The sequence below is a fragment of the Petromyzon marinus genome, unplaced genomic scaffold (assembly GCF_048934315.1).
Source record: "Petromyzon marinus isolate PM22_M1 ecotype Great Lakes invasive population unplaced genomic scaffold, UKy_Petmar_22M1.pri1.0 PM_Scaffold_40, whole genome shotgun sequence".
Classification (NCBI taxonomy): Eukaryota; Metazoa; Chordata; class Hyperoartia; order Petromyzontiformes; family Petromyzontidae; genus Petromyzon; species Petromyzon marinus.
Window position 1 is genome coordinate 62,501 of NW_027423391.1, and position 17,979 is coordinate 80,479.

Consider the following 17,979-nt stretch of genomic DNA (forward strand, 5'->3'; position numbering starts at 1 on the left):
CAGAGACACAGAGACACGGGGACAAGGAACAGGAGGCAGACAACACCAGCAGCACACCCTCCCTGACACTTGGAGACAGCCTGGAGACACAGAGACACACACAGTGAGACACAGTGAGACACACAGTGAGACACACAGTGAGACACACACAGTGAGACACAGAGACACAGAGACACGGGGACAAGGAACAGGAGGCAGACAACACCAGCTTCACACCCTCCCTGACACTTGGAGACAGCCTGGAGACACAGAGACACACACAGAGACACACAGTGAGACACACAGTGAGACACACAGTGAGACGCAGAGACACACACAGAGACACACAGTGAGACACAGAGACACAGAGACACACAGAGACACACACAGAGACACACACAGAGACACACACAGAGACACAGAGACACACACAGAGACACACACAGTGAGACACACACAGAGACACACACAGAGACACACAGTGAGACACAGAGACACAGAGACACGGGGACAAGGAACAGGAGGCAGACAACACCAGCTTCACACCCCCCCTGACACTTGGAGACAGCCTGGAGACAGAGACACAGAGACACACACAGTGAGACACAGAGACACAGAGACACAGATACACGGGGACAAGGAACAGGAGGCAGACAACACCAGCTTCACACCCCCCCTGACACTTGGAGACAGCCTGGAGACACAGAGACACACAGTGAGACACAGAGACACAGAGACACACACAGGGACACAGAGACACACACAGAGACACAGAGACACACAATGAGACACAGAGACACACACAGTGAGACACACACAGAGACACAGTGAGACACAGAGACACACACAGAGACACATACAGAGACACACAGTGAGACACAGAGACACAGAGACACACAGAGTGAGACACAGAGACACAGAGACACGGGGACAAGGAACAGGAGGCAGACAACACCAGCTTCACACCCCCCCTGACACTTGGAGACAGCCTGGAGACACAGAGACACACAGTGAGACACAGAGACACACACAGGGACACAGAGACACACACAGAGACACAGAGACACACAATGAGACACAGAGACACACACAGTGAGACACACACAGAGACACAGTGAGACACAGAGACACACACAGAGACACATACAGAGACACACAGTGAGACACAGAGACACAGAGACACACAGAGTGAGACACAGAGACACAGAGACACGGGGACAAGGAACAGGAGGCAGACAACACCAGCTTCACACCCCCCCTGACACTTGGAGACAGCCTGGAGACACAGAGACACAGAGACACAGAGACACAGAGACACAGAGACACACAGTGAGACACAGAGACACACACAGAGACACAGACACACACAGAGACACACACAGTGAGACACACACAGAGACACACAGTGAGACACAGAGACACGGGGACAAGGAACAGGAGGCAGACAACACCAGCTTCACACCCCCCCTGACACTTGGAGACAGCCTGGAGACACAGAGACACACACAGAGACACAGAGACACACACAGAGACACACACAGTGAGACACACACAGAGACACACACAGTGAGACACAGAGACACACAGTGAGACACAGAGACACAGAGACACACAGAGTGAGACACAGAGACACAGAGACACAGAGACACGGGGACAAGGAACAGGAGGCAGACAACACCAGCTTCACACCCCCCCTGACACTTGGAGACAGCCTGGAGACACAGAGACACAGAGACACACAGAGTGAGACACAGAGACACAGAGACACACAGAGTGAGACACACACAGTGAGACACAGAGACACACACAGAGACACACAGTGAAACACACAGTGAGACACAGAGACACACACAGAGACACAGTGAGACACAGAGACACACACAGTGAGACACAGAGACACACACAGAGACACACACAGAGACACACAGTGAGACACAGAGACACAGAGACACGGGGACAAGGAACAGGAGGCAGACAACACCAGCTTCACACCCCCCCTGACACTTGGAGACAGCCTGGAGACACAGAGACACACACAGAGACACACACAGTGAGACACAGAGACACAGAGACACACACAGTGAGACACAGAGACACACACAGTGAGACACAGAGACACACACAGTGAGACACAGAGACACACAGTGAGACACAGAGACACACACAGTGAGACACAGAGACACAGAGACACACACAGAGACACGGGGACAAGGAACAGGAGACAGACAACACCAGCTTCACACCCCCCCTGACACTTGGAGACAGCCTGGAGACACAGAGACACACACAGAGACACACAGTGAGACACACAGTGAGACACACAGTGAGACGCAGAGACACACACAGAGACACACAGTGAGACACAGAGACACAGAGACACGGGGACAAGGAACAGGAGACAGACAACACCAGCTTCACACCCCCCCTGACATTTGGAGACAGCCTGGAGACACAGAGACACAGAGACACACAGAGTGAGACACAGAGACACAGAGACACAGAGACACGGGGACGAGGAACAGGAGGCAGACAACACCAGCTTCACACCCTCCCTGACACTTGGAGACAGCCTGGAGACACAGAGACACACAGTGAGACACAGAGACACAGAGACACACACAGGGACACAGAGACACACACAGAGACACACACAGTGAGACACACACAGAGACACACACAATGAGACACAGAGACACACACAGTGAGACACAGAGACACACACAGAGACACATACAGAGACACACAGTGAAACACACAGTGAGACACAGAGACACACACAGAGACACAGTGAGACACAGAGACACACACAGTGAGACACAGACACACACACACACACAGAGACACACAGAGGGAGACACAGAGACACAGAGACACGGGGACAAGGAACAGGAGGCAGACAACACCAGCAGCACACCCTCCCTGACACTTGGAGACAGCCTGGAGACACAGACACACAGTGAGACACAGAGACACAGACACACACAGAGACACACACAGTGAGACACAGAGACACAGAGACACACACAGAGACACAGAGACACACACAGAGACACACACAGAGACACACAGAGTGAGACACAGAGTGAGACACAGAGACACACACAGAGACACACACAGTGAGACACACACAGAGACACACACAGAGACACACACAGAGACACACACAGAGACACACAGTGAGACACAGAGACACGGGGACAAGGAACAGGAGGCAGACAACACCAGCAGCACACCCTCCCTGACACTTGGAGACAGCCTGGAGACACAGACACACACAGTGAGACACAGAGACACACACAGTGAGACACAGAGACACACACAGTGAGACACAGAGACACAGAGACACACAGTGAGACACAGACACACACAGAGATACACACAGAGACACACACAGTGAGACACAGAGACACACAGAGACACACACAGTGAGACACACAGTGAAACACACAGTGAGACACAGAGACACACACAGAGACACAGACACACACAGAGACATACACAGAGAGACACACAGAGACACAGAGACACACACAGAGACACACACAGTGAGACACACAGTGAAACACACAGTGAGACACAGAGACACACACAGTAAGACACACAGTGAGACACAGAGACACACACAGTGAGACACAGAGACACACACAGAGACACACACACAGACACACAGTGAGACACAGAGACACAGAGACACGGGGACAAGGAACAGGAGACAGACAACACCAGCAGCACACCCTCCCTGACACTTGGAGACAGCCTGGAGACACAGAGACACACACAGAGACACACACAGAGACACAGAGACACACACAGAGACACACAATGAGACACACAGAGTGAGACACAGAGACACACACAGTGAGACACACACAGAGACACACACAGAGACACACACAGAGACACATAGACACACAGTGAGACACAGAGACACAGAGACACACACAGAGACACAGACACACACAGAGACACACACAGTGAGACACACACAGAGACACACAGTGAGACACAGAGACACAGAGACAAAGAGACACAGAGACACACAGTGAGACACACAGAGACACACAGAGACACACAGAGAGACACAGAGACACACAGTGAGACACAGAGACACACAGAGACACAGAGACACACACAGAGACACACACAGTGAGACACAGAGACACACAGTGAGACACAGAGACACACACAGAGACACAGAGACACACAGTGAGACACAGAGACACACACAGTGAGACACAGAGACAAGGAACAGGAGGCAGACAACACCAGCTGCACACCCTCCCTGACACTTGGAGACAGCCTGGAGACACAGAGACACAGAGACACACACAGAGACACAGAGACACACAGATACACACAGAGACACACACAGTGAGACACAGAGACACACACAGAGACACAGTGAGACACAGAGACACACACAGAGACACAGACACACACAGAGACACACACAGTGAGACACACAGACACACACAGTGAGACACACACAGTGAGACACACACAGTGAGACACACACAGTGAGACACACAGAGACACACAGTGAGACACACAGAGACACACACAGTGAGACACACACACACAGACAACAACCGCCATTCGCCACTAAGTGGCGGTGACGTCACCACGACGCTTGTGCCAGGCTATGTGCACCCTGAGGCCACGTGAAGTGTCGAACGCCCGCTGGCAGGAGGTCACGGGGCAGACCCAGCAGGTGCCACGGGTCGACTGACTGAGATGACTGGCTGATGCACCACCTGTGCCCCCTACTGTGCCAACCTGCTGTGCTTTAGCCACCCGGAGCTCCGCTCGTTGTTGTGAGCGTCGCTCCTCCGCCCTCCGTTGTTGTTGGAGGGCGACTGCCTCCAACTGCCCAGTAGCATCCTTCACGAGCCTCCTCCACAGAGGCCGATCTTGACACCGCTGGTACCAGTCATCGCCAAGTCCACTCAGCTCCACGTCCTCCTGTACCACATCACTCCATCTCTTCTCTTGCCCGTGCCGCGCCCGTTTAGCCCCCTCAATCCGGCCGAACAAAAGCTGTTTCGGCATGCGGTGGCTGGGCATGCGGGCTACATGACCCAACCAATGCAGCCTTGCCTGCCGGAGGAGCTCACCGATGGGACCTTGCCCAGATCTTTCAAGGATTTGTGAACTCCTCACACAATCCAGCCTGGTTAAACCCAAGATGGATCGTAGGCAGGCCAGCCTAAATGTTTCTAACCGGCGAAGATGTTCCATTAGGGGGTTCCACGTTTCACAAGCGTAGAGAAGGGAGGGAATGACCGTGGCCGAGAAGACCTGAAGCTTAGTGCGGAGCGACAGACCAGGTAGCTTCCACACAGCGTTACGCAACCGATGAAAAGATATTGCCGCTCGACTGATTCGGAGTGAGACCTCTGCTGTTAAACTGGAGCTGGTCATAAGCACACTGCCCAGGTATGGGAAACTCTCCACTCTCTCCACAACTCCCCCATCACCGATTGGGAGTTGTGGGGGTGGAGTGTCCAATGGTACAAAATACCCAGGCAGGTACTTAGTTTTGGTGGGGCTGATGGTAAGGCCCCATTTCTTAGTGGCACGCTCCAGTCTCAGCAGCAGCATCTCCAACTCCTCCTCTGAATGAGCAGCTATTACCAAATCATCGGCATACATAACGTGGTTGAGCAATAGGGAGCCATCCCTTGACCGCACCCGGGCATCGATCAGCCTCCCATTATATCTGTATCAAATGGAGATTCCCCCGGTACAGCTATTGAAGGCTTCACGAACTACGTGGTCAAAATAGATGTTAAATAATGTGGGACCCAGAGGACATCCCTGTCGCACCCCAAGGTGTACAGGGAATGGCTCTGACTCCCGGCCACGTAGTTTTACCCGGGCCCGCTCACCATCATGAAGGTCCTTAATGATCGTGAGCAGAGGGTCAGGGACTCCAAAAGCACGAAGAACAACCCAGAGCCCAGGCCTACTGATGGTATCATAGGCCTTGACCAGGTCAATAAAGCAGAGATGTAGGTCTTGTTGGAATTCCCTACACCTCTGCTGTAGCAGACGGATAGAAAATATGGCATCTGTGCAGGACCGCCCTTTCCTGAAACCGCATTGGGGCTCCGCAAGCCTCTCCTCAGCGTGCCTGGCAAGGTGATGTTGAATAATCCTTGCCAGAACCTTTCCCGGCACACTGAGGAGTGAGATGCCCCTGTAGTTGTTACAGTCTGTGCGGTCCCCCTTCTTAAAGAGGGGGACCACCAGGGCATCCTTCCAATCCTGCGGAACCCGTCCAGTGGTCCAGACTGTTGTTATGATGTCATATAGGGCAGTCTGTGCACAAACGCCACCCTCCCTCAGCATTTCGCTTGGGAGATCATCTCCGCCCGCTGCCTTTCCTGGTCTCAGACTCCTGATCGCCTTCAGTACTTCCTCAACAGATGGCACCTCAGCCAGCCACTCACAGGGTGTGACTTCTTCCAATATTTGAGGCACCGCAGCCTCAGCAGGGTCATCCTCACTTTGTGCCACGATGTTTTCCTGGCTGAGGGATTTTCCCTCCCCCAGGACCTCACAGAAATGCTCAGCAAATCTGCAAACCTGTTCCTGGGGGTCGGAGATTGGATCACCGTTTTTTCCCCTAATGATGGTAATAGGTGTGGTGCTGCAGGTTACTTTTTTGATGGAGTTAAATAGAGATTTGTGATCACGGGCCACTGAGGCAGACGCCATCTCCTCAGCAACCCACGACCACCACCCATCCTTGCAGCGCCTCACGGCTCTCCGAACCTCCGAGCGAAGGCTGCGGTAAGCCTCCTCATTCTCTGACGTGGGATTCTGTAGCCGATGACAGTGGGCCTATCGCTTTTTCTCAACCATCCTGAACACCTCCTCTGTCAGCCAGGGTGTCTGGGGAGGTCTGGACCGCGGACCCAAAGCAGCCAATGCAGCTGCATGAGTGACAGTCCTAAACCTCGCCCATTTACCCTCGACATCAGGAGGAGTGGGGGACCATGCCAACCCCAGCCGCAAGCGATGATGAAATTCTCGCTTGCAACTTTCATCAGATAACTGAGACCAGGCCACTTTAGGTCGGAATGGGGTCCTGGGTGTACACCCACCACCGGAGTGGAAGAATGGCAGGCGCATCTTACAGATGACTAGTCGATGGTCAGAGGGCAGATCAGCTCCACGGTAGGTCCTGGTGTCAAGGACATGGGCTCGCATCCGCTGGTCCGTCACTACGTAGTCCAGCAGATGTTCTTGCTTGGACCCGGCGTGCATCCACGATGTTGTGTGGATGCGCCGATGCCGGAACAGCGTGTTGGTAATTACAAGCCCATGGGCTGCACAAAAATCTAGCAGCCTCCTACCATTGTTATTGAGCTGATAAGGCCCATGCCCTCCACTCTGACTCATCGGCTTTGCCTGCATCCCTCCACGGATGTTCGTCTTCGGTGGGGGCATAAGTAACCACGACCACCATTCCTCGCCTCCGGTTGATGGGAAGGCGAGCCCAAAGTAGCCCGGGGCTTACAGCTTCCCACACCTCACCGCCAAGCTCCCATGCCCCCTTCATTCTTTTGTTCAGAAGAAGAGCCACACCCTGTTGTTTGGCAGTCTGCTGCCCCGAGTAGAGGACTGTCCACCCCTCATGGTGGCAGGAGCCAGAGACGGTCCACCGGACCTCCTGAATGCCACAGAGATCCAGGCGGTACCGGTCCAGCTCCCGACAGAGGAGTGGCAGCCTCTCCTCCGCAGTGAGCGTTCGTACAGAGACACACACACATAGTGAGACACAGAGACACACAGAGATACACACAGTGAGACACACACAGTGAGACACACACAGTGAGACACACAGTGAGACACACACAGAGACATACACAATGAGACACACACACAGTGAGACACACACACAGTGAGACACACACACAGTGAGACACACACAGTGAGACACACACACAGTGAGACACACACAGTGAGACACAAAGTGAGACACACACACAGTGAGACACACACACAGTGAGACACACACAGAGAGACACACACAGTGAGACACACACACAGTGAGACACACACACAGTGAGACACACACAGTGAGACACACACACAGTGAGACACACACAGTGAGACACAAAGTGAGACACACACACAGTGAGACACACACACAGTGAGACACACACAGAGAGACACACACAGTGAGACAGGCAGCATGGTGAGTGGCGTGGTGGTGAGTAGCGTGGTGGTGGTGGTGAGTGGCGTGGTGGTGGTGAGCGTGGTGGTGGTGGTGGTGGTGAGCGTGGTGGTAGTGAGTAGCGTGGTGGTAGTGAGTAGCATGGTGGTAGTGAGTAGCGTGGTGGTGGTGGTGAGCGTGGTGGTGGTGGTGAGTGGTGGTGAGCGTGGTGGTGGTGGTGGTGGTGAGCGTGGTGGTAGTGAGTAGCGTGGTGGTAGTGAGTAGCATGGTGGTGGTGGTGAGCGTGGTGGTGGTGGTGGTGGTGAGCGTGGTGGTGGTGGTGGTGGTGGTGAGCGTGGTGGTAGTGAGTAGCGTGGTGGTGGTGGTGAGCGTGGTGGTGGTGGTGAGCGTGGTGGTGGTGGTGAGCGTGGTGGTGGTGGTGGTGGTGAGCGTGGTGGTGGTGGTGGTGGTGAGCGTGGTGGTAGTGAGTAGCGTGGTGGTAGTGAGTAGCGTGGTGGTAGTGAGTAGCGTGGTGGTGGTGGTGAGCGTGGTGGTGGTGGTGAGCGTGGTGGTGGTGGTGAGTGGTGGTGAGCGTGGTGGTGGTGAGCGTGGTGGTGGTGGTGAGTGGTGGTGAGCGTGGTGGTGGTGGTGAGTGGTGGTGAGCGTGGTGGTGGTGAGCGTGGTGGTGGTGGTGGTGAGCGTGGTGGTGGTGGTGGTGAGCGTGGTGGTGGTGGTGGTGAGTGGTGGTGAGCGTGGTGGTGGTGAGCGTGGTGGTGGTGGTGGTGAGCGTGGTGGTGGTGGTGGTGAGCGTGGTGGTGGTGGTGGTGGTGAGCGTGGTGGTGAGTGGTGGTGAGTGGTGGTGAGCGTGGTGGTGGTGAGCGTGGTGGTGGTGGTGGTGGTGGTGGTGAGTGGTGGTGAGCGTGGTGGTGAGTGGTGAGCGTGGTGGTGGTGGTGGTGAGTGGTGGTGAGTGGTGGTGAGCGTGGTGGTGGTGAGGTCCCCTCGGGCTGCACGGCGCTCACCTCCTGCTGGTGGTCGTGGTGAGCAGCGTCGTCGTTGTCGTGGTGGTGGTGAGCGTGGTGGTGGTGGTGAGGAGCGTGGTGGTGGTGGTGGTGAGGAGCGTGGTGGTGGTGGTGAGGTAGACAGATGCAGGTCCCCTGGGGCTGCACGGCGCTCACCATGGCCGGCAGGAAGAGGAGTCGCCCCGCCGTGGTGAGCACCGCAGCATCACACCGGCTGCCGACATCACACCACGGTGGGACTACACAGAGAGAGAGAGCGTCACACACAGTGACACACACAGTGACACACACAGTGACACACACAGTGACACACACAGTGACACACACACAGTGACACACACACACACAGCGTCACACACAGCGTCACACACAGTGACAGGAAGAGGAGTCGCCCCGCCGTGGTGAGCACCGCAGCATCACACCGGCTGCCGACATCACACCACGGTGGGACTACACAGAGAGAGAGTCACACACACAGAGAGAGCGTCACACACAGTGACACACACAGCATCACACACAGTGACACACACAGTGACACACACACAGTGACACACACACAGTGACACACACACACAGAGCGTCACACACACAGTGACACACACAGAGCGTCACACACACAGTGACACACACACACAGAGCGTCACACACACAGTGACAGGAAGAGGAGTCGCCCCGCCGTGGTGAGCACAGCAGCATCACACCGGCTGCCGACATCACACCACGGTGGGACTACACAGAGCGTCACACACACACACACAGAGAGAGCGTCACACACACAGCGTCACACACACAGTGACACACACACAGCGTCTCACACACACAGTGACACACACACAGTGACACACACACAGTGACACACACACACAGTGACACACACACACAGTGACACACACACACAGTGACACACACAGCATCACACACACACACACAGAGCGTCACACACACAGTGACAGGAAGAGGAGTCGCCCCGCCGTGGTGAGCACAGCAGCATCACAGCGGCTGCCGACATCACACCACGGTGGGACTACACAGAGCGTCACACACACAGAGAGAGCGTCACACACACAGCGTCACACACACACACAGTAACACACACAGTGACACACACACAGTCACACAGAGTATCACACACACAGTGACAGGAAGAGGAGTCGCCCCGCCGTGGTGAGCACCGCAGCATCACACCGGCTGCCGACATCACACCACGGTGGGACTACACAGAGAGAGAGAGCGTCACACACAGTGACACACACAGCGTCTCACACACAGTGACACACACAGTGACACACACAGTGACACACACAGCGTCACACACACAGTGACACACACACACAGAGCGTCACACACACAGTGACACACACACACAGTGACACACACACACAGTGACACACACACAGTGACACACACAGAGCGTCACACACACAGCGTCACACACACACAGTGACACACACACAGTGACACACACACAGTGACACACACACAGTGACACACACAGTAACACACACACAGTGACACACACACAGTGACACACACACACAGAGCGTCACACACAGAGCGTCACACACACACAGTGACACACACAGTGACACACACACACAGTGACACACACACACAGTGACACACACACAGTGACACACACAGTAACACACACACAGTGACACACACACAGTGACACACACACACAGAGCGTCACACACAGAGCGTCACACACACACAGTGACACACACAGTAACACACACACACAGTGACACACACACACAGTGACACACACACACAGTGACACACACACACAGTGACACACACACAGTGACACACACAGAGCGTCACACACACAGCGTCACACACACACAGTGACACACACACAGTGACACACACACAGTGACACACACACAGTGACACACACACAGTGACACACACACACAGTAACACACACACAGTGACACACACACAGTGACACACACACACAGAGCGTCACACACAGAGCGTCACACACACACAGTGACACACACAGTGACACACACACACAGTGACACACACACACAGTGACACACACACAGTGACACACACAGTAACACACACACAGTGACACACACACAGTGACACACACACACAGAGCGTCACACACAGAGCGTCACACACACACAGTGACACACACAGTGACACACACACACAGTGACACACACACACAGTGACACACACACAGTGACACACACACAGTGACACACACAGAGCGTCACACACACACAGTGACACACACACAGTGACACACACAGAGCGTCACACACACAGTAACACACACACAGTGACACACACACACAGCGTCACACACACAGCGTCACACACACAGTGACAGGAAGAGGAGTCGCCCCGCCGTGGTGAGCACAGCAGCATCACACCGGCTGCCGACATCACACCACGGTGGGACTACACAGAGCGTCACACACACAGTGACACACACACACAGTGACACACACACACAGTGACACACACAGATCGTCGCACCGACTGCCCACATCAGCTCCACGGTAGGTCCTGGTGTCAAGGACATGGGCTCGCATCCGCTGGTCCGTCACTATGTAGTCCAGCAGATGTTCTTGCTTGGACCCGGCATGCATCCACGATGTTGTGTGGATGCGCCGATGCCGGAACAGCGTGTTGGTAATTACAAGCCCATGGGCTGCACAAAAATCTAGCAGCCTCCTACCGTTGTTATTGAGCTGATCTGGCCCATGCCCTCCAATCACTCCAGGCCAGGTGCCAGTATCATGACCAACTCGGGCATTGAAGTCACCCAACATGATGACTCTATCCCGAGGGGCCACTTTAGCCAGCACCTGTGACAGGTCATAGAAGGCATCTGACTCATCGGCTTTGCCTGCATCCCTCCACGGATGTTCACCTTTGGTGGGGGCATAAGCAACCACGGCCACCATTCCTCGCCTCCGGTTGATGGGAAGGCGAGCCCAAATTAGCCTGGGGCTTACAGCTTCCCACACCTCACCGCCACGCTCCCACGCCCCCTTCATTCTTTTGTTCAAAAGAAGAGCCACACCCTGTTGTTTGGCAGTCTCCTGCCCCGAGTAGAGGACTGTCCACCCCTCACGGTGGCAGGAGCCAGAGCCGGTCCACCGGACCTCCTGAATGCCGCATAGATCCAGGCGGTACCGGTCCAGCTCCCGACAGAGGAGTGGCAGCCTCTCCTCCGCAGTGAGCGTTCGAACATTCCACGTGGACACCCGTAGTGGCTTTTCGTTGTTTCTGGAGGAGCCCCGAGGGTGGATATTCAATCTCCTGGCTCCGCCAATTGGGGTTTGGCCAGGAGACGTCATAGACGCCTGGCCCCCCGGGGCCTCCGGCACAAGCTTCGTTTGATATTTTTTTAGGTGGTATCGTGGTAACATTTGTTTGAAGGTGGAGGGATTAACCAGCTCCTCGCACCCATCCAGAGCCCCCGTTTGGCAGCTGTGGTGGCTACAGACGCCATGAAGGGAGAGGCCGATCTGAGTTGGCCCTCCACAGCGTTGCCGTCCAGTACCAACGAGGACAGACAGACAGACACTCACACAGACACACACACTCACACAGACACACTAAGACACACGCACAGCATCACTACACAGACACACACACACACACAGACACACGCACAGACACACACAGACTCACACAGACAGACACACACAGACAGACACACACACAGACACACACAGACACACACACAGACACACACTAAGACACACGCACAGCATCACTACACACACACACACAGAGCGTCACACTGACTGCCGACATCACACACAGACACGCACACATGCACAGACACACACACAGACACACACACACACAGACACACACACAGACACACACACAGACACACACACAGACACACACACACACACACACAGACAAACACAGACACACACAGACACACACAGACAAACACACACACACACAGACAAACACACACACAGACACACACACAGCGTCACACCCGACAGCATCATAGCATCGGTGGTACACGAGTAGCAAGTGCTTCACAGCCTCACCACCATCGCTGCCACCACCATCGCCGCCGCCGCCACCACCACCATCATCGCCACCACCACCACCACCATCATCGCCACCACCATCATCATCGCCACCACCATCATCGCCACCACCATCATCGCCACCGCCATCATCGGCATCATCGCCATCACTACTAGCACCACCGCCACCATCGCCATCGGTCGGGCGATGATGATCCACCTTCTCCGTGACCTGGATGTTCACTCCAAGGCCATCCCTGGAAATGACATCACCAGCACCATCACCAACATCACCACCAGCATCATCACCAACATCATCACCAACATCATCATCATCACCAGCACCATCACCAACATCATCATCATCACCACCACCATCATCATCACCCACATCATCAACATCACCAGCACCATCAACATCACCAGCACCAACATCATCATCAATATCACCACCATCATCACCCACATCATCAACATCACCACTACTCACCTACTACTACAGTAGTATCTGTGGTAGTAGTATCTGTAGTAGTAGTATCTGTAATAGTATCTGTAGTTGTAGTAGTATTAGTATTAATAGTAGACTCTAGTTGAGCTAGTAATCTACTCTTACTAGCCGCTAGTAAACTCACCACTACTCACCTCTCTGTTGTAGTAGTAGTATCTGTAGTAGTATCTGTACTATCTGTAGTTGTAGTTGTATTAGTATTAATAGTAGACTCTAGCTGAGCTAGTAAGCTACTCTTACTAGCCGCTAGTAAGCTCTCCTCCATGAGTGTCACCGCCTCCGTGAGGTCCACACGGAGGCGCTCCACCGCCTCGCGCTCCGGGCACGGGCTGGGGGTGCCCAAGATGGTGGACGCGGTCGAGGTGGAGGAGTTGAACGCGGTGATCGCAGAGAGCTGAGCCCGGAGGGCGGAGAGCGTCGACTCAAGGGCGGCTACAGCAAAATCGTCCATGGCGATCCTGATCACTCTCAGTGCGTGTCAGTGTGTGTGTATGTGTGTCTCAGTGTGTCTGTGTGTCTCAGTGTGTCTGTGTCTCTGTCTCAGTGTCTCAGTGTGTGTGTCAGTGTGTGTGTGTCAGTGTCTCTCAGTGTGTGTGTGTCTCAGTGTGTCTGTGTCTCTGTGTGTCTCAGTGTGTCTGTGTCTCTGTGTGTCTGTCTCAGTGTGTCAGTGTCTCTGTCTCAGTGTGAGTGTCTCAGTGTCTCTGTCTCAGTGTCTCTCTGTCTGTCTCAGTGTCTCTGTCTCAGTGTATCAGTGTCTCATTGTCTCTGTCTCAGTGTCTCTCTCTCTGTCTCAGTGTCTCTTTCTGTCTGTCTGTCTCAGTGTCTGTCTGTCTGTGTCTCTGTTTCAGTGTCTCTCTGTGTGTCTGTCTCAGTGTCTCTGTGTCTCTGTCTCAGTGTCTCTGTGTGTCTCTGTCTCAGTGTCTCTGTATGTCTCAGTGTCTGTCTGTCTCAGTGTCTCTCTCTGTCTCAGTGTCTCTGTCTGTCTGTCTCTGTGTCAGTCTCTCCGTCTGTGTGTCTCAGTGTCTCTCTCTCTCTGTGTGTGTCTGTGTCTCAGTGTCTCTCTCTATCTGTCTGTCTGTGTCTGTGTCTCAGTGTCTCTCTCTATCTGTGTGTGTCTCTCTCTCTCTCTGTGTCTGTGTCTCAGTGTCTCTCTCTATCTGTGTGTCTGTCTGTGTCTCTCTCTTTGTGTGTGTGTCTGTCTGTGTGTCTCTATCTCTCTGTGTGTGTCTGTCTGTGTCTCAGTGTCTCTCTCTTTGTGTGTGTCTGTGTCTCAGTGTCTGTGTCTCAGTGTCTCTCTCTATCTGTGTGTGTCTGTGTGTGTGTCTCTCTATCTCTGTCTGTCTGTGTCTCAGTGTCTCTATCTCTGTGTGTGTGTCTCAGTGTCTCTCTCTCTCTCTGTGTGTCTGTCGTGTCTCTGTCTGTGTGTGTCTAAGTGTCTCTCTCTATCTGTGTGTGTGTCAGTCTCTCTGTGTCTGTCTCAGTGTCTATCTCTGTGTCTTTCGTGTCTGTCTGTCTGTGTCTCAGTGTTTCTCTCTATCTGTGTGTGTCTGTGTCTCAGTGTCTCTCTCTATCTGTGTGTGTCTGTGTGTGTGTCTCTCTATCTCTGTCTGTGTCTCAGTGTCTCTATCTCTCTGTGTGTGTGTCTGTCGTGTCTCTGTCTGTGTGTGTCTCAGTGTCTCTCTGTGTGTGTCAGTCTCTCTGTGTCTGTCTCAGTGTCTCTCTATCTCTGTGTGTGTGTCTTTCGTGTCTCTGTCTGTCTGTGTCTCAGTGTCTCTCTCTATCTGTGTCTGTGTCTCAGTGTCTCTCTATCTCTGTGTGTGTCTGTCGTGTCTCTGTCTGTCTGTGTCTCAGTGTCTCTCTCTATCTCTGTGTGTGTCTGTGTCTCAGTGTCTCTCTATCTCTGTGTGTGTCTGTGTCTCAGTGTCTCTCTATCTGTCTGTGTCTCAGTGTCTCTCTCTATCTCTGTGTGTCTGTCAGTCTCTCTTTCTGTCGGTGTGTCTGGCTCAGTGTCTCTCTCTGTCTCTCTCTGTCTCAGTGTTTCTCTCTGTGTATGTCTGTCTCTGTCTATCTGTGTCTCTCTGTGTGTCTCTGTGTCTCACTGTGTGTTTCTGTCTCACTGTGTCTCACTGTGTCTCACTGTGTCTCACTGCGTGTCTCTGTCTTACTGTGTCTCTGTCTCACTGCGTGTCTCACTGTGTGTGTCTCACTGTCTCACTGTGTGTCTGTGTCTCACTGTGTCTGTCTCACTGTGTCTCTGTCTCACTGTCTCTGTGTCTGTCTCACTGTGTCTCAGTGTCTCACTGTGTCTCTGTGTCTCACTGTGTGTCTCTGTGTGTATCTCAGTGTCTCTGTGTCTCACTGTGTGTCTCTGTGTGTCTCACTGTGTCTCTGTCTCTCACTGTGTCTCTGTCTCACTATGTCTGTGTCTCACTGTCTCATTGTGTGTCTCTGTATCTCTGTCTCACTCTGTCTCACTGTCTCAGTGTCTCTGTCTCACTGTGTCTCACTGTGTGTCTCTGTGTGTCTCTGTCTCACTGTCTCTCTGTCACTGTCTCTCTGTCTCACTGTCTCTCTGTCACTGTCTCTCTGTCTCAGTGTCTCACTGTGTGTCTCTGTGTCTCTGTCTCACTGTCTCTCTGTCACTGTGTCTCTGTCTCACTGTGTCTTTGTCTCTGTCTCTCTGTCTCACTGTGTCTCCGTCTCACTGTGTCTCTGTCTCTCTGTGTCTCTCTCTCTCTGTGTCTCTTTCTCTGTCTCACTGTGTCTCTCTGTCTCTCACTGTGTGTCTCTGTCTCTCTGTCTCTGTGTCTCTGTCTCTGTGTCTCTGTCTCTCTGTCTCTGAGTCTCTCCCCGCGTCTCTCGAGCCAAGCAATGGCGGCAGTCTTCCGCAAATCTGTTTTATTCGCGCTTCCAGAAGATTCTTCCATCTTCCGGAAGATCACCAAGGGCTTACGTCATATTCCGGAAGCGGAAGTTCCAACAGTGCCTGCGCTTCCTCTTCCGGAAGATCACCAAGGTCAGTACTTCTTCCGGAAGATCACCAAGGGTTTTACTTCATCTTCCGGAAGAGGAAGATTCACTAATGCCTGTCTTCCTCTTCCGGAAGATCATCAAGGTCAGTACTTCTTCTTCCGGAAGCTCACCAAGGGCTTTATTTCATCTTCCGGAAGGAGAAGATCCACTAATGCCTGTCTTCCTCTTCCGGAAGATCATCATAGTCAGGACTTCTTCTTCCGGAAGATCACGAAGGGCTTTACTTCATCTTCCGGAAGAGGAAGTACCACCATGGCCGTCCTTCCTCTTCCGGAAGATCATCAAAGTCAGTACAACATCTTCCGGAAGATAACCAAGGGCTTAATGTCATCTTCCGGAAGAGGAAGTACCACCATGGCCGTTCTTCCTCTTCCGGAAGATCTTCAAAGTCAGTACTTCTTCCGGAAGATAACCAAGGGCTTTATGTCATCTTCCGGAAGAGGAAGAACCACTAATGCCTGTCTTCCTCTTCCGGAAGAGAATAAAAGTCGGTACTTCATCTTCCAGAAGTACACGAAGGGATTTATTTCATCTTCCGGAAGAGGAAGATCCACTAATGCCTGTCTTCCTATTCTGGAAGATCATCAAAGTCAGTACAACCTCTTCCGGAAGATAACCAGGGCTTTATTTCATCTTCCGGAAGAGGAACGAATGCCCGTCTTCCTCTTCCGGAAGAACATTAAAGTCAGTACTTCTTCTTCCGGAAGATCACCAAAGGGCTTTATTTCATCTTCCGGAAGAGGAACGAATGCTTGTCTTCCTCTTCCGGAAGATCAACGAGGTTACTTCTTCTTCTTCCGGAAGATCGTCAGGGGCTTTACTTCATCTTCCGGAAGAGGAAGTACCACCAAGGCCAGCAGGTGCCACGAGTTGACTGCTGTGCCAGGCTAGGTGCACCAGGACGTCACGTGACAGACCCAGCAGGTGCCATGGGTTGACTGCTGTGCCAGGCTAGGTGCACCAGGAGGAGCTCACGGGACAGACCCTGCAGGTGAAATTCTCGCTTGCAACGTCCATCAGCCAGCTGAGACCAGGCCACCTTAAGGTTTGAATGGGGTCCTGGGTGTACACCCACCACCGGAGTGGAAGAATGGCAGGCGCATCTTACAGATGACTAGTCGATGGTCAGAGTGGGCAGGATCAGCTCCACGGTAGGTCCCGGTGTCAAGGACATGGGCCTGCATCCGCTGGTCCGTCACTATGTAGTCCGGCAGATGTTCTTGCTTGGACCCGGCGTGCATCCATGA

The 17,979-nt window shown here is 53.5% G+C and overlaps 1 protein-coding gene across 4 annotated transcripts in view; it reads right to left on the reverse strand.

The window, feature by feature from the left end:
- Positions 1-16,647, reverse strand: part of LOC116938327 (uncharacterized) — a 40,708-nt gene extending 24,061 nt beyond the window's left edge. The window contains exons 1-5 of one of the 4 annotated variants that reach the window (XM_076064358.1): positions 13,834-16,647; positions 13,210-13,448; positions 9,245-9,402; positions 9,164-9,202; positions 1-1,994 (exon numbers count right to left, since the gene is read on the reverse strand). The exon at positions 1-1,994 is cut by the window's left edge and continues 759 nt beyond it. In XM_076064358.1, the coding sequence (XP_075920473.1) occupies positions 1,227-1,994; positions 9,164-9,202; positions 9,245-9,402; positions 13,210-13,448; positions 13,834-14,150 (1,521 nt within the window). In that variant the 5' untranslated portion in view covers positions 14,151-16,647 and the 3' untranslated portion in view covers positions 1-1,226. Of the gene's footprint in view, positions 1,995-9,163; positions 9,403-13,209; positions 13,449-13,833 lie in introns of all 4 variants that reach the window. The other 3 variants (XM_076064356.1, XM_076064357.1, XM_076064355.1) reach the window with 3 other exon arrangements.
- Between the last annotated feature and the right edge of the window lie 1,332 nt (positions 16,648-17,979).